We start from the raw sequence: 24663 nt of genomic DNA on the forward strand, positions 1-24663 counted from the left end.
CTTTTTGGGAGAACATTTAAAGTACTCTAATTCTTTGTCTCTTACCAGTTCAAAGGAAGCAAGATAGGGGATCCGAGAATTGTTAAAGGGAATGGAGAACTCAATTGTCACTCTCATAAATCTGGGCTACAAAAAAATCAATAAAGATCTTTAAACCAACCTAATAAAAATGTATGTAAATAGGATCTGCACTGGGAATCCATTTTTATTTTCTTTTTCAGGAGATCCAAATTCAAATAATGATTTACTTCAGTGGTTCTCAAATTTACCTGCACATTAGGAATCATCTGGGATTTTAAAAATATTCCAAAGCCCAGGCCACACATCTTACGGACTGGATTGTGTCCCCCAAAATTCATCTGTTGCAGCCCTAGCCTCCAGGTGACTGTATTTGGAGACAGGGCCTTAAGAATGTCATTGAGGTTAAATGAGGTCATAAGGGGGCGCCCTAATCTGATAGGACTGGTGTCCTTGTAAGAAGAGGAAAAGACACCAGAAGGCTCTCTCTCCACATACATACAGAGGAAAGGTCATGTGAACAGTGACAAGATATCTTGATCTTGGACTTCTAGCTTCCAGAAGTATGAGAAAATAAGTTTCTGTTGTTTACGCCACCCAACCTGTGGTATTTTTTTTTAATGGCAGCCTAAGCAGACTAATCCAGCACCCTAGACCAATTAAATCACAACCTCTTGAAGTGGGACACAAACATCACTATTTTGAAAGCTCCCAGGTGATTTAAAATCGGCACACGGAAGTTTGGGGACCAATGCCTTATTTCATTTCAACTTTGAACTGTAACGGACCTAGGTTTTTCTTTCCTGTTATTACATTTGTAGAAAAATAAGAATCAAAACATCATTAACTTATAGAACCACAGCAAAACTTGCCTCAAAAATCATCTGGAAGGGTGTTACCCCTGACACGTCCTGAGAATAGCTGGTTTCCTCTGAAGTCCAGCTCAGCTCTGCAGAGAGTCCAGGCAGTATAGACTGTATTTCTGTGTGAGAAGAGATGGTGGCAGAATAGAACAAGCAGTTTGCATAAGCACCAGAGTTTCTGGAGTTATTAAACTGATAAGCCAAGAAGTCTCTTCCCTGATGAAAAGATTATCTGCAAAATTTTAAATATGACTGGAGATGGCTATGCATCAGCAAATTGCTTAAACATTTAGAATTACTTTATGGGGATAAGACATTTAATCACATGTTTTCAATTTTACACAAATTGAAAATTTGCTAAATCAATTTGTATTTTCACTTAATTTCCACAAGGACATATCCAATGCCACAAATCTTCAGAGTTGATAGCTCTAACTGATATTCTTATATTTTTAAATAAATCAATTCATTATTTAATAACACAAATCCAGTAAGTGAGCTAATTTAGAACTTAAAACAGAAAAATTCAAGAATGACCCTCTCAGGCATTTACCTAATGCCTAATGCCTTTTTTTACCCAAGAGAAGCAAACTCTTGCTAATTTAATTGTCAATTAACCACTTCGTATATTTACATATGTTGATTCAGAACTCTTTACACAAAGCATCAGTGAGTCCTGGATCATCACCAACAAATAGAACCTCAAAGTATGCACCATCCTTCTTTCTTTCTGTACCCTGGCACTAATATTATAAAGGGAAAAAAACCCAAATCTCCCATTTCATAAAATGCCATCCCTTATTTCCCCTCTATAGTAGTATTAGAATGGAGAACTAAATATGAATAAAAATATATATCTCAGTCTCTGAACGTTCTACCTTATAAATGAGGTTGACAATGTTGATATTATAAAAGAATTCAACTTAAAAATTTTAATAACAATAACATATATCCTAAAATAATAGCACAACTTTCTTCTAAAACATTCATACCATATATCTAATAAGCTTTAACTATCTCAAAGAAGATCAAGTTCTAGCTATCAATCTTAATGGGTAATATTTTTCTTGCCATTAGTTTGTTTTTCAAATATAATTCAGTAACAAAGCTTGAGATAATATGGCAGCAAGGTTATGCTACACTGAAGTTTAATGAAGTTGGCACTAAACCAGGATGACTTACATCAATCTTCAGATTTACCACTGACTGACTTTCTGACCTAGGGTGACCCCCTTTTTTCTGTGATTCAATTACTTTTCTGTGAAATAAGAAAAAATTGTTCCTCAATCCTATAAAGTGGTAATACAGTGAAAAATAGGGAAAACATGTAGATACATGAGAAAAAGGTTTGTCAATAACTTGGAATTCTCTAGAAATCTTAATAATGATTTTTTTAAATGAGTAGTTATTTGGGGGAAATTAATTTCAATTAACTCACTCCATACACCAAAAAAAAAAAAAAAAAAATCCAGATGGATTGACTAGAGTTAAATGTGAAAAGGTAAAACAGTAGAACTAAATAAAAAGCCTTCTGTTTCAAGATAAGTCAAGCATATGTTGAAATTTTATCTTCCCATTCAAACACATAAAATGATAAAACAAGTATTTTTAAATTTTAATAAAACATAGTCATAGGGACTTCCCTGGTGGTCCAGTGGTTAAGACTCCACGTTTCCAATGGAGGAGGTACGGGTTTGATCCCTGGTCGGGGAACTAGTATCCCACATACCGCATGACACAGCCAAATAAATAAAAATTAAAACAAAACAAAATATAGTTATAGTGAGAAAAAAAGAAAAGAGAAATCTTTATAGACCAGAAATAGAGAGGTATTCTTCCCTAATCTTCGAAAGGAAAAAGAGAGAGAGAATCCACAATGGTAAGTAAGGACCAAAGATGCCCCATGTTTGAGGCATGGAATGGAAAAAAAAAAATGGAGCTAATATTGCAACACCAACAGGTTTAAGAGCAAGAGCCACAGAGGCCACACATAGGAGGTATAAGCAAGGGACCAAAACATGAACAAAAGCCAAAGGGATGCCACCTGCCTACCTGAGGGTTGGTTAAAAGCCAAGTGATGCTAGTAGCAGCATCAGTGATGCAGGCTGAGGGCCTTAGAGCCATGTAATATAAGTACGGATGAGACTCAGAACTATATATTCTATTAAGATACAAGAGCCTTTTATCTTTCCACTCAAGCAAAGTTTAATCCAAGATACGTGCCCTGCAGATTAGGGCTCAGCAACCCAGAGAACCTCCTACTGGAAGGCTGTCAATGCAGGATGTGTTCAGGACAAAAGGGTCATGGACAATTAGCTCTTAACTAAAAATTACCAACCAGTGAAGACCAATACCATGAAAAATAGGACACATATCAACCAACAAAATGTATACCTGAGGAAAGAAATAGAGTTAATAAAACAATCTGAAAAGAACTTTAAAAATAAGTGCTCTGTATTTTATACCCTCAAATATAAAAAGAAGCCATGAAACAAGAATACACTGCCATCAATTAAACAGAAAGTAACAGCCAAAAACCCTATTAGAAATCTTAGAAATTGAAGATACAGTGTTTGAAATGAAAACCCTATGGATGGTAGATTAGACACTGTAAAAGAGCATATTTAAAAGAAAAAGTAGTACTTGAATGTCCATAGAAGCATGATTCATAGTAGGAAAAAGTGGAAACAACCCAAATGTCCAACAAATGATGAACAGATTAACAAAATATGGAATATTATTCAGCCAGAGAAAGAAATTAAGTACTGTTACATGCTACATACTAACATAAATGAATCTTGGAAACATTATGCTTAGTGAAAGAAGTCAGACACAAAAGGCCACATAGTGTATTATTTTGTTTATATGAAATGTCTAGAACAGGCAAATCCATAAAGACAGAAAGTAGATTAGTGTTTGCCAAAGGACAGGGGGTGGGGTAAGGGGAGTGACTGCTAATGGGTACAGGGTTTCTTTTGCGGGTGATGAAAATGTAATGTTATAAATAGTGATGACAGTTGTACAACTTTGTGAATATACTTAAAACCACTGAATTATATGCTTTAAAATGGTATATTTTATGACATGTGAATTATATATCAATTAAAAGAAGGAAAAGATAAAAGACATTAAGAACAGATTTCTAAAAGGCAAAAACACTAAAAAAAAATTTTAAAAATTCAGAATAAAGAATGACTGAGCCACACAGCTAAACACATCACAATGAAACCCAGAATAACAAGGATAAAGAGAAAACCCTAAAAGCTACAAAAGAGAATCAAATTAGCCAAAAGAAACATGAGTTAGACTTCTCATCAACAATGCTAGATGCCAGAGGATAATTGAGTACTATCTTCAAAGATCTGAAGAAAATTCACTTTGACTCTGGACTTTTAAGAGAACCAAACTACCATTAAAGAATGAGAAACTTAATATGTTTATATTCCTTAAGCCCTTGCTGAAAGAACTACTAAATAAACCAGCATGATCTTTGAAAATGAGTTTACATTTGCACCTTTTTGCTGAGATGGGGTGGAGATAAGGGGGAAAGAATGATATAATATCAATATCAAACTACTTATTGACATAGCTCTTTAACTCTTAAAGAAAAAGTAGATAGAAAAATTTCAATCTTGTGGCAATGTGAACATACATCAAAACCATATATTGGGACTTCTCCTTTTTGCAGTGATGAAATAACTGGTACCAAATAAGCCCTCCCACCAAAAACTACTATAAAACTGGATAAAATATACTAGGCAATTGTTTTCAGGCATTGAGCAATAAATAGCACAAGCTGTGATCCTTGAGAGAAGGGAAACTCATGACATGACCCCTATGATTGCCCTGGATGTCTGCCTGGGGAAATTTTCCTGCCCATGGAGGACAGAGCTGGAGCCCAAGCAGAGTACAGTGGTTCCATTAAGCTGAGGAGACAGCAAATAGAGCTCAGGGTTGTGAAAGTACCTGGAATCTGCAAGGCAGGGCACTGGAGAGGAGGGAACTGTGCAGAAGTGGGTACCAAAAGTCTGTATGGAAGCTCCCCATGAGCCTTTGGCCAAGGGCTGGGCTATGCATACAGCGGTGAGACTATATAAGATTTCCCAGAGAGCAGTTGCAATGGAGTTGAAAATGGAACAAGAAATTAGTGGTGAAGCAATGGTGGGAAATGTTGGCCTTCAGGCCCAGCCAGAATGGAGAGAACTTGATAAAACTGATGGTGTCCAGCTGAGATGGCAAAAAGGTAATATTTTAGTAGTAAAAAACACATTCAAGAAGAAGGTCTGATCCACCCTAAAAAGCCTAAAACCAAGTCTCAACAAGATTCACAGAGAAGATACAGTTGGAGGTTATGTGATATCAAGTTAGAGGGGTTTGAAAATGACTCGGCTTCCTATAGATCTACCCTTTAAAATGTACTTTAAAAGCCTACACAAGGTTAGGGTGATTAGCTTGCTAGAACTGTCTGCTAGAACAAAAATCAACACTCTTCAGAGGTAGAACAGAATATAGATCACATTATCCAGTAGAAAATAAATATTTAATAGACATGCAAAGAAAAAGGAAAATATAACTCATACAAAAAAGCAGTCAATAAAAACCAAGCCTGTTACAGATGTTACAGATGTCAAAATATTAACTGCAGAGGAATCTGGGTGGACAGTATATAAGAACTCTGTGTACTGTTTTTACAACTCTTCTATAAATCAAAAATTATTTTCAAATTAAAAATGTAAATACTCTGCAAAAGGATGAAACTAGACCACTATCCTACACCATACACAAAAATTAACTCAAAATAGATTAAAAACTTGACTATAAGACCTGAAACCATAAAACTCCTAGAAGAAAACATAAGTGGTAACCTCCTTGACATGGGGTTTGGCGATGATATTTTTAACTTGACACTGAAAGCAAAGGCAACAAAAGTAAAAATAAATAAGTGGAACCTACATCAAACTAAAAAGCTTCTTCACAGCAAATGAAACCATCAACAAAATGAAAAGGAAGAAAAAATCTGCGAATCATATATCTGGTAAGGAGCTAATAACCAAAAAATATAAAGAAATCATACAACTCAATAGCAAACAAACAACCCAATTAAAAAATAGGCAGAGGATCTGAATAGGCATTTTCCATAAAAAGGCATACAGATGATGGACAGGTACATGAAAAAATGCTCAACATCACTAATCATCAGGGAGATGCAAATCAAAACCACAATGAGATACCACCTCACACCTGTTAAAATGGTCATTAAAAACTAAGAAGCAACAAACACTCCTCGTACTCAGAATGCGTTCTCTAAATACCAGGGCTCACTAAAAAGGAGAAATGGCTGATTCTGGGCCTAAAGTAGAACTGTACAAGATGAGATGGGTATCTTGTTGGGCCAGAAAGCAAGGAAGTTATCAAAGGCCAATGAGATTATGTCAAAGGATTTAGTTATAAAATAAATAAGTCACGGGAGTATAATGTACAGCACGGCAACTACCTTTTTTGTATCACATATTTGAAAGTTGCTAAAAGAGTAGATCTCAAGAGTTCTCAACAAGAAAAATAATTGTAAGTATATATGATGACAGATGTTAACTAGACTAATTGTGGTGATCATTTTGCAATATACACAAATATTGAATCATTATGTTGTATACCTGAAACTAATATAATGTTACATGTTAATTATACCTCAACTTTAAAAACTTTCAGACTTAACCTATGTAGAATCTGCATTTATGAAGATTGCCAATTATCAAGTATGCTAAGGGGGGATTCTTTGTAACAAGTCTGATCATAAGTAGTTTAATCTATTTCCAATGATATACATAAGCTAAAAGAAGAAAAAAATTTTATATTGGTTCAAGATGGTGGAGTAGAAGGACATGCGCTCACTCCCTCTTGCGAGAGCACAGGAATCACAGCTAACTGCTGAACAATCATCGACAGGAAGACACTGAAACTCAACAAAAAAGATACCCACATCCAAAGACAAAGGAGAAGCTGCAATGAGACAGTAGGAGGGGCACAATCACAATACAATCAAATCCCGTAACTGCTGGGTGGATGACTCACAAACTGGAGTGAAGGTTCTGAGCCCATGTCAGGCTTCCCAACCTGGGGGTCCAGCAACGGGAGGAGGAATTCCTAGAGAATCAGACTTTGAAGGCTAGTGGGATTTGATTACAGGACTTCAACAGGACTGGGGGAAACAGAGACTTCACTCTTGGAGGGCACACACAAAGTAGTGTGCACATCAGGACCCAGGGGAAGGAGCAGTGACCCCATAGGAGACTGAACCAGACCTACCTGCTGGTGTTGGAGGATCTCCTGCAGAGGCAGGGGGTGGCTGTGGCTCACTGTGAGGACAAGGACACTGGAAGCAGTTCTGGGAAGTACTCCTTGGTGTGAGCCCTCCCAGAGTCTGCCATTAGCCCCAACAAAGAGCCCGGGTAGGCTCCAGTGTTGGGTCACCTCAGGTCAAACAACCAACAGGGAGGGAACCCAGCCCCACCCATCAGCAGACAAGCGGATTAACGTTTTACTGAGCTCTGCCCACCAGAGCAACACCCAGCTCTATCCACCACCAGTCCCTCCCATCAGGAAACTTGCACAAGCCTCTTAGATAGCTTCATCCACCAGAGGGCAGACAGCAGAAGCAAGAAAAACTACAATCCTGAAGCCTGTGGAACAAAAACCACATTCACAGAAAGATAGACAAGATGAAAAGGCAGAGGGCTATGTACCAGATGAAGGAACAAGATAAAACCCCAGAAAAACAACTAAATGAAGTGGAGATAGGAAACCTTCCAGAAAAAGAATTCAGAATAATAATAGTGAGGATGATCCAGAACTTTGGAAAAAGAATGGAGGCAAACATCAAGAAGATGCAATAAATGTTTAACAAAGACCTAGAAGAATTAAAGAACAAACACCTAGAAGAATTAAAGAACAAACAGAGATGAACAATACAATAACTGTAATGAAAAATACACTAGAAGGAATCAATAGCAGAATAACTGAGGCAGAAGAACAGATAAGTGACCTGGAAGACAGAATGGTGGAATTCACTGCTGTGGAACAGAGTAAAGAAAAAAGAATGAAAAGAGATGAAGACAGCCTAAGAGACCTCTGGGACAACATTAAATGCAAAAACATTCACATTATAGGGGTCCCAGAAGGAGAAGAGAGAAAGAACCCGAGAAAATATTTGAAGACATTATAATCAAAAACTTCCCTAACATGGGAAAGGAAATAGCCACCCAAGTCCAGGAAGCACAGAGGGTCCCAGGCAGGAGAAACCTAAGGAGAAACACACTGAGACACATAGTAATCAAACTGACAAAAATTAAAGACAAAGAAAAATTACTGAAAGCAACAAGGGAAAAATGACAAGTAACATACAAGGGAACTTCCATAAGGTTAACAGCTGATTTCTCAGCAGAAACTCTACAAGCCAGAAGGGAGAGGCATGATATACTTAAAGTGATGAAAGGGAAGAACCTACAACCAAGATTACTCTACCCAGCAAGGATCTCATTCAAATTCAATGGAGAAATCAAAAGCTCTACAGAGAAGCAAAAGCTAAGAGAACTCAGCACCACCAAACCAGCTCCACAACAAATGCTAAAGGAACTTCTCTAAGTGGGAAACACAAGACAAGGAAAGGACCTACAAAAACAAACACATAACAATTAAGAAACATACATATCGATAATTACCTTAAACGTGAATGGATTAAATGCTCCAACCAAAAGACACAGGCTTGCTGAATGGATACAAAAACAAGACCCATATATATGCTATCTACAAGAGACCCACTTCAGACCTAAGGACACATACAGACTGAAAGTGAGGGGATGGAAAAAGATATTCCATGCAAATGGAAATCAAAAGAAAGCTGGAGTAGCAATACTCATATCAGATAAAATAGACTTTAAAATAAAGAATGTTACAAGAGACAAGGAAGCACACTACATAATGATCAAGGGATCAATCCAAGAAGAAGATATAACAATTATAAATATATATGCACCCAACATAGGAGCACCTCAATACATAAGACAACTGCTAACAGCTATAAAAGAAGAAATCAACAGTAACACAATAATAGAGGGGGACATTAAAACCTCACTTATACCAATGGACAGATCATCCAAACAGAAAATCCATAAGGAAACACAAACTGTAAGTGACACAACAGACCAGATAGATTTAATTGCTATTTATAGGACATTCCATCCCAAAACAGCAGATTACACTTGCTTCTCAAGTGCATACGGAACATTCTCCAGGATAGATGACATCTTGGGTCACAAATCAAGCCTCACTAAATTTAAGAAAATTGAAATCATATCAAGCATCTTTTCTGACCACAATACTATGAGATTAGAAATCAATTACACAGAAAACAACGTAAAAAACACAAACACATGGAGGCTAAACAATACGTTACTAAATAACCAAGAGATCACTGAAGAAATCAAAGAGGAAATCAGAAACTACCTAGAGACAAATTACAACAAAAACACGATGATCCAAAACCTGTGGGATGTAGCAAAAGCAGTTCTAAGAGGGAAGGTCATAGCAATACAAGCCTACCTCAAGAAACAAGAAAAATCTCAGATAGACAATCTAACCTTACACCTAAAGGAACTAGAGAAAGAAGAACAAACAAAACCCAAAGTTAGTAGAAGGAAAGAAATCATAAAGATCAGAGCAGAAATAAATGAAATAGAAACAAAGAAAACAATAGCAAAGATCAATAAAACTAAAAGCTGATTCTTTGAGAAGATAAACAAAATTGATAAACCTTTAGCCACACTCATCAAGAAGAAGAGGGAGAGGACTCAAATCAATAATATTAGAAATGAAAAAGGAGAAGTTACAATGGACACCGCAGAAATACAAAGCATCCTAAGAGACTACTACAAGCAACTCTATGCCAATAAAATGGACAACCTGGAAGAAATGGACAAATTCTTAGAAAGGTATAACCTTCCAAGACTGAACCAGGAAGAAATAGAAAATATGAACAGACAAATCACAAGTAATGAAATTGAAACTGTGATTAAAAATCTTCCAACAAACAAAAGTCCAGGACCAGATGGCTTCACAGGTGGATTCTATCAAACATTTAGAGAAGAGCTAACACCCATCCTTCTCAAACTCTTCCAAAAAATTGCAGAGGAAGGAACACTCCCAAACTCATTCTATGAGGCCACCATCACCCTGATACCAAAACCAGACAAAGATACTACAAAAAAAGAAAATTACAGACCAACATCACTGATGAATATAGATGCAAAAATCCTCAACAAAATACTAGCAAACAGAATCCAACAACACATTAAAAGGATCATACACGATGATCAAGTGGGATTTATCCCAGGGATGCAAGGATTCTTCAATATACGCAAATCAATCTATGTGATACACCATATTAACAAATTGAAGAATAAAAACCATATGATCATCTCAATAGATGCAGAAGAAGATTTTGACAAAATTCAACACCCATTTATGCAAAAACTCTCCAGAAAGTGGGCATAAAGGGAACCTACCTCAACATAATAAAGGCCATATACGACAAACCCACAGCAAACATCATTCTCAATGGTGAAAAACTGAAAGCATTTCCTCTAAAAGCAGGAACAAGACAAGGATGTCCACACTCACCACTACTTTTCAACATAGTTTTGGAAGTCCTAGCCATGGCAATCAGAGAAGAAAAAGAAATAAAAGGAATTCAGATTGGAAAAGAAGACATAAAACTGTCACTGTTTGCAGATGACGTGAAACTATACATAGAGAATCCTAAAGAAGCAACCAGAAAACTCCTAGAGCTAATCAATGAATTTGGTAAAGTGGCAGGATACAAAATTAATGCACAGAAATCTCTTGCATTCCTATACACTAATGATGAAAAATCTGAAAGAGAAATTAAGGAAACACTCCCATTTACCAATGCAACAAAAAGAATAAAATATCTAGGAATAAACCTACCTAGGGAGACAAAAGACCTGTATGCAGAAAACTATAAGACACTGATGAAAGAAATTAAAGATGATACCAACAGATGGAGAGATATACCATGTTCTTGGATTGGAAGAATCAGTATTGTGAAAATGACTATACTATCCAAAGCAATCTACAGATTCAATGCAATCCCTATCAAATTACCAATGGCATTTTTTACAGAACTGGAACAAATCATCTTAAAATTTGTATGGAGACACAAAAGACCCCGAATAGCCAAAGCATTTTTTCCCTTGAAGGAAAATAATGGAGCTGGAGGAATCAGACTCCCTGACTTCAGACTATACTACAAAGCTACAGTAATCAAGACAATATGGTACTGGCACAAAAACAGAAACATAGATTAATGGAACAGGATAGAAAGCCCAGAGATAAACCCACACACCTATAGTCACCTTATCTTTGATAAAGGAGGCAAGAATATACAGTGGAGAAAAGACAGCCTCTTCAATAAGTGGTGCTGGGAAAACTGGATAGCTACATGTAAAAGAATGAAATTAGAACACTCCCTAACACCATACACAAAAATAAACTCAAAATGTATTAAAGACCTAAATGTAAGGCCAGACACCATCAAACTCTCAGAGGAAAACATAGGCAGAACACTCTGTGACATAAATCACAGCAAGGTATTTTTTGATCCACCTCCTAGAGTAATGGAAATAAAAACAAAAATAAACAAATGGGACCTAATGAAACTTAAAAGCTTTTGCACAGCAAAGGAAACCATAAACAAGACAAAAAGACAACCCTCAGAATGGGAGAAAATATTTGCAAATGAAGCAACTGACAAAGGATTAATCTCCAAAACATACAAGCAACTCATGCAGCTCAATATCAAAAAAGCAAACAACCCAATCAAAAAATGGGCAGAAGACCTAAATAGACATTTCTCCAAAGAAGACATACAGATGGCCAAGAAGCACATGAAAAGCTGCTCAACATCACTAATCATTAGAGAAATGCAAATCAAAACTACAATGAGGTATCACCTCACAGCAGTTAGAATGGGCATCATCAGAAAATCTACAAACAACAAATGCTGGAGAGGGTGTGGAGAAAAGGGAACCCTCTTGCACTGTTGATGGGAATGTAAATTGATACAGCCACTATGGAGAACAGTATGGAGGTTCCTTAAAAAACTAAAAATAGATTTACCATATGACCCAGCAATCCCACTACTGGGTATATACCCAGAGAAAACCATAATTCAAAAAGACACATGCACCCCAATGTTCATTGCAGCACTATTTACAATAGCCAGGTCACGGAAGCAACCTAAATGCCCATCGACAAACAAATGTATAAAGAAAATGTGGTACATATATACAATGGAGTATTACTCAGCCATAAAAAGGAACGAAATTGGGTCATTTGTTGAGACGTGGATGGATCTAGAGACTGTCATACAGAGTGAAGTAAGTCAGAAAGAGAAAAACAAATATCATATATTAACACATATATGTGGAACCTAGAAAAATGGTACAGATGAACCGGTTTGCAGGGCAGAAATAGAGACACAGATGTAGAGAACAAACGTATGGACACCAAGGGGGGAAGTGGTTGGGGGGGGTGAGTGGTGGTGTGATGAATTGGGAGATTGGCACTGACATATATACACTAATATGTATAAAATGGATAACTAATAAGAACCTGCTGTATAAAAAAATAAATAAAATTCTAAAAAAAATTTTTTTAAACTCACTCAAAATTAACATACTGCACAAACAAAAAACTAAGAGAATAATTGCCAACAATGACAAAGAGGTTTACTATACTTACTATACAAAGTATAGAACTTTGTATAAAATAGAAAAGCACTAAGATCCTAAAGGGGAAAATGAGCAAAGAATGTGAACAAACATTCAACAAAGAAATAAACAAATCAATAAACATAAGACAGTCATTTCACTGTATTAAATGCAAGTTAAAATGAGATACAATAACACTAGTTTTTTCCTAAGTAGAAATAGAAACACACACACACACACTATGGTAATTTGAAAGAAGGTATGCCAAGGTTTTCAAAGTATGATTGTCTCTGAGATTATATTATAAATATGTATAATATTATAATTATTTTTCACCTTTAGTTTTTTTTTATATATATAATAATGGGAATTGCTTTTGAAATTTTCTTTTTTGGCTGCACCATGCGACTTGTGGGATCTTAGTTCCCCGACCAGGGATCGAACTCAGGCCACAGCAGTGAAAGCTCTGAGTCCTAACCACTGGACTGCCAGGGAACTCTCACTTTTGAGATATTTTTTTTTTAAGTGTTTTAAATATCTAAAAAATGAAAGGCAATCTGCCTATCAAATTAACCAAGGCTTCTTTGAGTAGTAGTGCACAATACTGGTAAGAAGGGGATCAGACAGGTGTTTGTATACATTGATAGTAAAAATGTAAATTGCAATAATTTTATGGAGAACAATTTAATAATTTCATCAAAGTATTATTTATAATACCATAAAATTAAAATCACCAAACATCCTGAAAGAGGGGAAAGCTTAATAAATTATTATAACCTTTCAATGTAATAGTATAAATTTTTGTAACTTGTTACTACATAATTTCAAACTTACAGAAAAGTTGCAAGAATAGTACCAGGAACTCTCATATACCCTTTACCCAGATTTAGAAATTGTATATTTTGACACATTTGCTTTAACCTCTTTCTTTCTCTGTGTGTGTATGTATGCATATTTTTTCTTGAACCAACTGAGAATAAACTGGAGACACTGTGCCCCTTTATCCCTAAAATAATTCAGTGCTTATGTTCTAAGAAGAAAGTCTCTTATATAATCTCAGTATAATTATCAAAATAGGAAATTTAGTATGAATGTATATAGTATTATTATCTAATCCATAGTCCATATTCAAATACCAGCAATTATCCTAATAATGTCCTCTATAGCTATCTTTTCCTGGCCCAGAATTCAATCCAGTATTGCACATTAGATTTAGTTTTCAGTCTTACTCTCCTTTATTTCTCTGCCTTTCCTGATCTTGACATTTTTGAAGAGTTCAGACCAATTTATTTTATAGAATATCCCTCAAATTGGATCAGCTGCTTGTTCCTTAAAATATTCAGGTTATGCAATTTTTGCAGAAATACCACAAAAGTGATGTTGTGGCCTTCTCAGCACATATCAGGAAGCACATGATAACAGTTTGTTCCAACATTGGTGATGTTAACTTTGATCTTTTGTTTAACGTGTCCCATAGATTCCTTTACTGCAAAAGTTAGTATTTTCCCCTTGTGATTGATAAATATTTTCAAAGTAATCTCCACAAATTATGTATCTGTTCCTCATTAAAATCGCACTCATTAGTGTTAGCATCCATTGATGATTTCCTAAGTCCTTTATCTTTTCGACACTTATTAGTTGGCATTCTATCTGTAATGAACAGCTTTCCTTTCTCCTTATTTATTTACATCTGTGTGGAGTCATGTGTTCTTATTTTATTCACTGAGTTATAATCTCTTACTATCATTATTTACCCTATATTATTGTCCCATATTTGGTCAATGGAAGTCCCTTCAAGCTGGCCACAGCTTGTCTGTCCACATCACCTTCAGGAATTCCTTTATTTCAAGGATACGGGGGCTTCCCTGGTGGCACAGTGGTTAAGAATCCGCCTGCCAATACAAGGGACACGGGTTCGAGCCCTGGTCCGGGAAGATCCCACATGCCGCAGAGCAACTAGGCCCATGTACCACAACTGCTGAGCCTGCACTCTAGAGCCCACAAGCCACCACTACTGAAGCCCATGTGCCTAGAGCCCATGCTCTGCAACAAGAGAAGCCACAGCAATGAGAAGCTCATGCACCACAACGAAGAGTAGCCCCCACTCACCACAACTAGAGAAAGCCCGCACTCAGCAACAAAGCCCCAATGCAGCCAAAAATAAATGAATAAAATATTTTTTTAATTAAAATCACAGATATTCTAGGCTCATCTTGTATTCTTCCTACCCCAATCCTGGAATCAGTGTTTTCCCCAAGGAGTTCTAGTTCTTTTTAGTGGAGAAGTGTGGTTGGAAACCAAGATTTGAGAGCTAAGCAATTGCTATTGGGATATTATTATTTCTAGGCTCTCTCAACAGACAAAGCTAGGATACATACACGTATATCTATGTTTCTATATTTATCTATCATATGTAATATATACTATACAGTTGGAACCATGAGTTCTAATTCCACAGGGTGCATTTTAGTCTGCCCCCTTTCCATACTTGTAACTTCTTTATCCAACAGTGAAAAATCACGTTCCTATTAATCTTAATATATTTACTCAATTTATCAAGCTAGAATACACAGGAAGTAGTTTCAGAATTGTTAAACCTTATCTCTGGAAAGCAAACCTACTAACTAGATTTCAACATTTGTTTATAGTTCTTTTATTTGGGTAAACTTTACATACAATATAATGCACAAATCTTAAGTGTACAACGTGCAGAGTTTTGACAAATGCATATAACCAGGTAACTCATGCTGCATCAAGATACAGAACATTTCCATCATCCCAGAAAATTCCTAATTGCTTTTTTCTCAGTGAACACTTCTCAGAGGCAATCATTTAAAAGTTTTTTCATTAGTTTAGTTTCACTGTTCTTGAACTTTATATAAATGAAATCCATATACAGTGATTCTTTTGTGTCCATTTTCTTTCTCAGCATAATGTCTGTGAGATTAATGCACAGGCATACCTCATTTTATTGTTTCACTTTATTGCACTTCACAGATACTGTATTTTTTTTTACAAATTGAAGGTTTGTGGCAACCCTGCATGGAGCTAGTCTATTGGTGCCATTTTTCCAACAGCATTTGCTTACTTAGTGTCTGTGTCACATTTTGATAATTTCTGCAGTATTTCAAACTTTTTCATTATTATTATGTTATGGTGCTCTGTGATCAGTGATCTTTGATGTTATAGTACTACTGCAAAAAGATTATGACTAGCTGAAGGTTCAGATGATGGTTAGCATTTTTTAGTAATAAAGTATTTTTAAATTAAGGTATGTATATTTTTAGACATAATGCTGTTGCATACTTAATAGACTATGTATAGTGTAAACATAACTTTTATATGCACTGGGAAAGCAAAAAATTCGTGACTCGCTTTATTGAGGTTTTTTTTTATCAGAGTGGTCTGAAATTGAACTTGCAAAATATCCAAGGTATGCCTGTAGTTCATTCCTTTTTATTCCTGACTAGCATTCCATTACATGTATACACCCAACTTATTTATCCATTCTCTTGTTGGACATTTGGATTTTTCCAGTTTTTGTCTATTTTTAATAAAGCTGCTATCAACAGCTGGTTTAAATCTTGTTTTGGACAGTTTCATTTCTCTTGGGTAAATACCTAGAAATGAAATTGATGGGTCATGGCATAGGTATATGTTTCACTTCATAAGAAACAGTCAAACAGTTTTCCAAAGTGGTTGTACTATTTTACACTACCACCAGCATTATATCAGAGATCTGATTGTTCTACATCCTTGCTAACATCTGGCGTTTTTTAATTTTAGCTATTCTGGTGGACTGTGAATTTAACTTACAATCTCTGGTGACTGATGATGGTAAGCACTTCTTCATGTGCTTAGTGGCCATTCAGATACTTTCTTTTGTGAAGTATCTATTCAAATCTCTGGCCCACTAAGAAAAAAATAGATTTGGAACTTCTCTAGTGGTCCAGCAGTTGGGACTCCACACTCCCACTGCAGGAGTCTCGGGTTCGATCCCTAGCCGGGAACTAGAGCCCGCATGCCACAACTAAAAGATCCCGCACGTGGCAACGAAGATCCCACATGCCGCAACTAAGACCCGGCGAGCCAAATACATAAATAAATAAATATTTTTTAAAAAGAAAGAAAAAAATAGCTTTATTGAGATACAATTCACATATCATTCAATTCATCCATTTAAAGTGTACAATTCAGTGGTTTGGGAGTATATTACATTATTAGTTTTTAAGTTGTGGTAAAATATACATATAACAAAATTTGCCATTTTAACTATCTTAAAGTATACAATTCAGTGTCACTAATTACACTCACAATGCTATACAAGCATCACCACTATCTATTTCTAAAACTTTTTCATCATCCCAAACAGAAACTCTGCGACGATCAAGCTGTAAGTTCCCATCCTCCCCGCTTCCCATCTCTGGTAACCTCTAATCCACTTTCTGTTTCTATGAATTTGCCTATTCTAGATATTTCATATTAGTAGAATCATACATTATTTGTCCTTTGTGTCTGGCGTATTTCACTTAGCATAATGTTTTCAAGGTTAATCCATGTTGTAACACATATCAGAAGTTCATTCCTTTTCATAGCTGAATAATATTCATATATATATATATATATATATCACAATTTGTTTATTCATTCATAAATTGATGGACACTGGGTTGCTTCCACCGTTGGGTTATTGTGAATGATGCTGCAATGAACACTGGCGTACAAGTATCTATTTTAAATCCCCGCTTTCAACTCCTTTAGGCATATCCATAGGAGTAGAATTGTATGGCAATTCTATATTTAGCCTTTTTTTTTTTTTTTTTTTTTTTGCGGTACGCGGGCCTCTCACTGTTGTGGCCTCTCCCGTTGTGGAGCACAGGCTCCGGACGCGCAGGCCCAGCGGCCATGGCTCACAGGCCCAGCCGCTCTGTGGCATGTGGGCTCTTCCCGGACCGGGGCACGAACCCGTGTCCCCTGCATCAGCAGGCGGACTCTCAACCACTATGCCACCAGGGAAGCCAATACTGTAGCTTTATAAGTCTTGAAGTCACATTGTATCAGTCCTCTGACTTTGTTCTCCTTTAATATTGAATTGGCTACTCCGAGTCTTTTGCCTCTCCATGTAAACTTCAGAATCATTTTGTTGATATTCACAAAATAACTTGCTGAAATTTTTATTTGGATTGCACTGGATCTATAGATCAAGTTAGGAAGAACTGACACCTTGACAATATTTAATCTTCCTATCCATGACATGGAACATCTCTCCATTTATTTAGTTCTTCTCTGATATATTTCATCAGAGCTTTATAGTTTTCCTCATATAGCTCTTATACATAGGTTTTGGGGTTTTCTGGGTTTTTTTCTTTGCTTTATATCTAAGTATTTTGTTTTTTATGGTGCTAATGTAAATGGTAATGTGTTTTTAATTTAAAATTCCACTTGTTCATTGCTTGCATATAGGAAACCAATTGACTTTTGTATATTATCCTTGTATCCTGCAAGCTTGTTATAACTGCTTATCAGTTCATGTAAAATTTTTAACCAGTTTGTGAATTTCTAGAGAAAGTCTGCTGATATTATGATTGTGTTGACTCCACAGATCAATTTGGGGAGAATGGACATCTTAGCAATATTGCACTTTCCAGTCTATAAACATGATATATCTCTCCATTTATTGTTTAATTTCTCTTGGCAATGTTTTATAGCTTTCAGCAAAGATCTTTTACTTATAACATTAAATCTATCCCTACGTGTTTCATATTTTTTGATGCTATTATAAATGGAACTATTTTTAAATTTTATTTTACAATTGTTAGCTGCTAGTATAAAAAAAAATCTTGTGGGGGAATTCCCTGGTGGTCCAGTGGTTAGGACTTAGCATTTTCACTGCCAGGGCCTGGGTTCAATCCCTGGTCAGGGAACTAAGATCCCACAAGCCACATGGCGCAGCCAAAAACAAAAATCTTTTTGTATATTTACCATGTATCCTGCAACCTTGCTAAATTCACATATTTCTTCTAATATTTATTTTGTAGATTCCCTAGGATTTTGTACATTAAAAAAATTATATCATTTAAAAATAAAGACTGTTTTACTTCTGCCTTTCCAACTTCTATGCCTTGTACTTATTTTTCTTGCCTTGTTTACATTGGCTAGAACCTCTACTATGATTTTTAAATGATATTCTTAAAGACCTTGTGAGATAAGAAAATTCTTACTCAAAGTGAAAAATAAAAAAATATACCACACTGGGGACTTCCCTGGTGGCACAATGGTTAAGAATCCACCTGCCAATGCAGGGGACATGGGTTCGAGCCTGGTCCAGGAAGATCCCACATGCTGTGGAGCAACTAAGCCCATGTGCCACAATTACTGAGCCTGCGGTCTAGAGCCCATGTGCCACAACTACTGAGCCCGCGTGCCTAGAGCCTGTGCTCTGCAACAAGAGAAGCCACCACAATGAGAAGCCCGTGCACCGCAACGAAGAGTAGCCCCTGCTCGCCGCAACTACAGAAAGCCCGCGCACAGCTATGAACACCCAACGCAGCCAAAAATAAAAAAATAAATTTATATTAAAAAAAAAGAACATCCATAGTGATATTCTTGTATCAGTAGAGTATTAGAAGAAAATGAGATTTAGGAAATCATTACATTAGACCTATCATTCCACAGCCAACTGTGCATCTTGAAACAAAATGGCATTATAACAGAAAAACTGAATCTCAATGATTTGTACATCATAGTGTCAAGCCTAAAAATACAATTTACACAGTATCTTAGTCCCTTTGGGCTGCTATAACAAAATAAGACAGATTGAATTGCTTATAAAGAACAGAAATTTATTTCTCACAGTTCTGGAGTCTGGAAGTCCAAGATCATACTGCCAGCATGGTCTGGTTCTGGGCTCTTTTTTGGATTACAAATTTCTAATTGTATTTTCATATGGCAGAAGAACCTGGAGAACTCTGTCAGTTCTTTTTTTATAAAGGCATTAATCCCATTTGTGAGGGCTCCACCCTCATGACTTAAGCACCTCCCAAAGGTCCCATCTCCTAACACCATCACATTGGCCATTAGGATTTCAACATATGAATTTTGGGGGGACAGAAACATTCAGACCATAGCACAGAGCTAATGGCTGAATTTATTTTAAACTTCATCTTAGAAGTTTTTCCCTAAAAACATGGAAAAGGTTCAGAAAAAAGAAAGTACAGATAGTAAACACTTATAAAAAGTTTCAAAAATATATGAATTAAAACTATATACCTGTTAATTAACTAGTAAATTGGCTAAAATAGTTTAAGTAATTGAAATTCCTAATGCTAGCAAAGTACAGGAAGTTAATATCCTCATATACAAATGCTACTATTACATGATACAACTTTCTAAAAAGCAATTTCAAGAGCCATAAAAATATAGACTTTAATCAACTTAAATCTACTTCAGGAAATTAGTCCTAAATTTTTCAATTAAGTAAAAAGCTATATGCATTAAGATACTCATCCCAGAGACATTAACATTAATTAGCACTTATTGAGAACTATGCACTCAGAATAACCGCTATGCCACATGCATTATGTGTATTACCTCGTTTAATCCTCAAAACAGCTTTATGAGGTAGGTATTTTTCAAAAGATCAAATAACTTGCTCAAGGATACACAGTATGAGTTCTTAACCTCTACAATATGTTGCTATTCATAGTAATGGGAAAAAAGAAAGAACAAGCCTAAAAGCCTCAAAATATAAAATGGTTACTTAATTTATGATACATCTTCTTATGGACAACTTATCCATTAAAAATAATGACTAGAAGACTGTCATAACATGAAAAATGCTGACACGTTAAGTGAAAAAAAAGTAGTAGGACAAAATTGTGTATATATTGTGATTACAACTATATTAAAAATACATGGGGGAAAAGTTTGTGAGAAGTTTTTTCCTTTTCCCTATTTTCCCCTAGTTTTCTAAAATGGGCTATATTGCTTCTATAACAAAAAGTACCATTTAAAAATAATTTCTCTGATGATGGCAAAAGTTGAGATCCGGCTGTTTGTTGTTGTTTCCCAACAGACTCAGCAAACCAGTAATTATTTGGTTTTCTTGCCTTTAACCAGTGAATAAAGTAACAATAGTAATACCAAACATTTTAAAGAATGAGGCTAATTAAGCCAAAAGATGAAAAGTTCTTTGGTTGGCTCTGTGGCTTGATGTCATTAGTTAAATTGGTTAATTATTTCCACATTATAAAACAACCCCAGACACGCTTTAGAGAAGGAAATAGAAAGCAGGACATTATAATGGAGAATCAGCAACCTTTCAGAAACACTGTGTCAAATCTTCATTCACTGCCTCAAAAAGCAGAGAGACTAGTGGCCATTGCTGCATATCCAGTTGGCTCCCTCAGCCAAGCAAGCCAGTCAACAAAGGTGTGGTCACTCAAGTACCTAACAAAGGAATATGCACCTGAGCCTCATACCACCCCAAACAAAAAGATGTAGATTGGGGCTTCCCTGGTGGCGCAGTGGTTGAGAGTCCGCCTGCCGATGCGGGAGACATGGTTCGTGCCCTGGTCTGGGAAGATCCCACGTGCCACGCAGCGGCTGGGCCCGTGAGCCATGACCGCTGGGCCTGCGCGTCTGGAGCCTGTGCTCCGCAGCAGGAGAGGCCACAACAGTGAGAGGCCCACGTACCGCAAAAAAAAAAAAAAATAGATGTAGATTGGAAATGGAGTAAGAAAAACATGATAATTCTTCCAAGCCTACACTTACCTCTTCACACAACCTCAACAACTCAACAACCAAAAATGATACAGGCTACAGATTTCTTCAACTTGCGGTATGAGAGTGAAGTGAGAAGTTGTCAAAGAAAGAGAGAAATTAATATCTATTCATTCATTGAGCATAAATAAATAGTTGATCATCTGAAAAGTTAATACATAGTCAAACCTCTAGCAAAATAGAATACTGTATAGTAGACCAAAATACTATGGAATAGTGGTTAAGACACAGCCTCTGGAGCCAGTCTGTCTGGGTTCATATAACCCACTCAATCACTTAATAGATTTGTGACTTTGAACAAGTTACTTCACCTTTTTGTGTTTAAAATGAAATGTTTCCTATTAGTGTTATCATTATCACCATCAAGAAAAAGAGAAGGTGCAAAAACAACATAAGAAACCCCAAAGAGATAAGAGTACAAATATTTTTAAATCATAAAGAAATACTATAGGACTTCCCTGGTGGTGCAGTGGTTATGAATCTGCCTGCCAATGCAAGGGACACAGGTTCGATCCCTGGTCCGGGAAGATCCCACATGCCACAGAGCAACTAAGCCCACATGCCACAACTACTGAGCCTGCACTCTAGAGCCTGCAAGCCACGACTACTGAGCCCACATGCCGCTACTACTGAAGCCCATGTGCTTTCGGGCCCGCGTGCCACAACTACTGAGCTGGCATGCTGCAACTACTGAAGCTTGCACACCTAGAGCCCGTGCTCTACAACAAGAGAAGCCACCGCAATGAGAAGTCCCCACGCCACATCGAAGAGTAGCCCCCGCTCGCCGCAACTAGAGAAAGCCCACGTGCAACAACAAAGACCCAACCAGCAGCCAAAAATACAAAATAAAAATTTTTTAAACAATACTATAAATAACTTCACATCAATTAATCTGAAAACTAAGATGAAATGCCGAACACATAGCAGGTGCTCAATAAATACGTACTGGATGAATGAATTAAAAGGAATAAGGGATAATGTGTGTGGGTGTGTGGGTGTGTGTGTATGTGTGCGCGCGCGCGCGCATGCATTCTTCTTTTTTAATGTACATATACAGTTGAGCCTTGAACAACACGCATTTGAACTGCGCAGGTCCACTTATATGCTGATTTTTTTTTCAATAACTATAGCACCTGCGTTTTCATTTTACAGATCTTTAATTAAGTGTGGGGAAAAGTTTCTGTCTGATTAGAGATCACATGCGTGGAATCAAAAGAACTAGGGTTTGAGTCCTGATTCTATCCAAACGGTTTCAACTTCCTGCCCTTGGGTGAGTCGTTTATCAATTCATTTGTTTTTGAGGCAGAGATAACAGTACGCAGATTTTTGACTGTGTGTGGAGTCGGTGGCCCAACCCCCCATGTTGTTCAAGGATCAACTGTATTTCCAAAATTGGCTCTAGGGGAAATAGAAAACTTAAGCCAAACATTATTAAAGAAAGCAAGTTGGTTATCAAAAATAATTCCTTCTTCACCTCCCACACCCCCAAAATACCAGGTTCAAATGATTTTTTTACAGGGTAGTTTTACCAAATTTTCAGAGAACAGATACAAAAAGTTCGAGAACAGAAATGGATAAACCTACTCAACTCATTTTACAAAGCTAGTATAATCTTGGTACCAAAATAAGACAAGGACAATATAAACCAATCTCACTAGGAATATAGATGCAAAAGTTAAATCCAGGATATGTAACAATTATATAATGAAAACAACCAGCAAGGGTGTTTTTTATCAGAAAGTCTATCACCATAACTCATCATATTAATAGATTAAAAACTTAAAAAAACACATCATAATCCCAAAAGATGTAGAAAAAGCACTTTTGAAAATACAATACTCATTTATAACAAACACTACTGGCAAATTAAGAAGAGAAATTCCGGGCTTCCCTGGTGGTGCAGTGGTTGAGAGTCCGCCTGCCGATGCAGGGGACACGGGTTCGTGCCCCGGTCTGGGAGAATCCCACATGCCGCGGAGCGGCTGGGCCCGTGAGCCATGGCCGCTGAGCCTGTGCGTCCGGAGCCTGTGCTCCGCAACGGGAGAGGCCACAACAGTGAGAGGCCCGCGTACCGCAAAAAAAAAAAAAAAAAAAAAGAAGAGAAATTCCTTAACCTGACAAGGAGCAAATATCAAAAAACTATAGTAAAATCATACTGTATGGTAGAAATTTTTATTTATTTATTTATTTATTCATTTATTTAATTTTTGGCTGCATTGGGTCTTCGCTGCTGCACGCGGGCTTTTTCTAGTTGCAGTGAGCGGGGGCTACCCTTTGTTGCAGGGCACAGGCTTCTCATTGTGGTGGCTTCTCTTGTTGTAGAGCACAGGCTCTAGGCGCGCGGGCTTCAGTAGTTGTGGCACACGGGCTTCAGTAGTTGTGGCTCGCGGGCTCTAGAGCGCAGGCTCAGTAGTTGTGGCACACGGGCTTAGTTGCTCCACGGCATGTGGGATCTTCCCGCACCAGGGCTCGAACCCGTGTCCCCTGCATTGGCAGGCGGATTCTTAACCACTGCGCCACCAGGGAAGCCCTGTATGGTAGAATTTTAAGTAATATCATTGAAGGAAGGCAAGACGCAGATGCCTAATATCACCTGTGCTCTTCTATCCAATACTAATATTGTTCTATCTAATGCAATATGACAAGGAAAAGAAATAAGCCATAAAAGAAGTGAAAATGAGAAGAAAAAAAACGGTAAGAATTTAGAAATGCTTTGATTGTCCTTATAGAAGATCCAACAGAACCTACAGATAAATTATCAAAATTTTAACAGTTCAAGTCAGTAATATTGAAAAAATGAATACCACTCACAATAGCAATAAAAACTATAAGACATTAGGAATAAATACAACAAAAGACGTCTAGGACTTATGAAAAGAAGTGTTAACATAAAGAAGTGTTAACATAAAAGAAGATCTAAATAGGAATCACGTCAGCAAGATGGCAGAAGAGCAAGTCTCAGGCCCTCACTCTCCCTTGGAGATACCAAACTTAACAACAATATCAAATTGCCTTTTTGAGAACTCTAGAAACCAATTAAGAGGCATGCCAGGCAAGCACAGAAAGGAGTCATTCCAAAGCAGAATCCAGGCTAAAGGAGCACCTTCCATCATAGGCATCCTAGCCTGGCACCCTAGCCTCACAGCAGAAGAAAAGGAGCTATGACCGAAAAACACACTGGCTCTTAAAGCTTCTCCTGGAAGGTGGTGCATATT

General features: G+C 36.9%; 1 protein-coding gene across 27 annotated transcripts in view; it reads right to left on the minus strand.

The window, feature by feature from the left end:
- TOP6BL (TOP6B like initiator of meiotic double strand breaks) overlaps positions 1-24663 on the minus strand; it is an 89145-nt gene that overhangs the window by 48727 nt on the left and 15755 nt on the right. For 22 of the 27 annotated variants that reach the window (XR_010945910.1, XR_010945908.1, XR_010945909.1 and 19 more), the window contains one exon: positions 891-1000. The exons of 4 other annotated variants lie outside the window; for them this stretch is intronic. Coding sequence is in view for 17 of the 23 variants with exons in the window: in XM_067748174.1 (XP_067604275.1) it covers positions 891-1000 (110 nt within the window). In the remaining 6 variants the exon portion in view is untranslated. Of the gene's footprint in view, positions 1-45; positions 813-890; positions 1001-24663 lie in introns of those variants that run through there. One more of the 27 variants, XM_067748164.1, reaches the window with a different exon arrangement.

This window comes from Pseudorca crassidens, chromosome 9, assembly GCF_039906515.1.
Source record: "Pseudorca crassidens isolate mPseCra1 chromosome 9, mPseCra1.hap1, whole genome shotgun sequence".
In the NCBI taxonomy this organism is placed as follows: Eukaryota; Metazoa; Chordata; class Mammalia; order Artiodactyla; family Delphinidae; genus Pseudorca; species Pseudorca crassidens.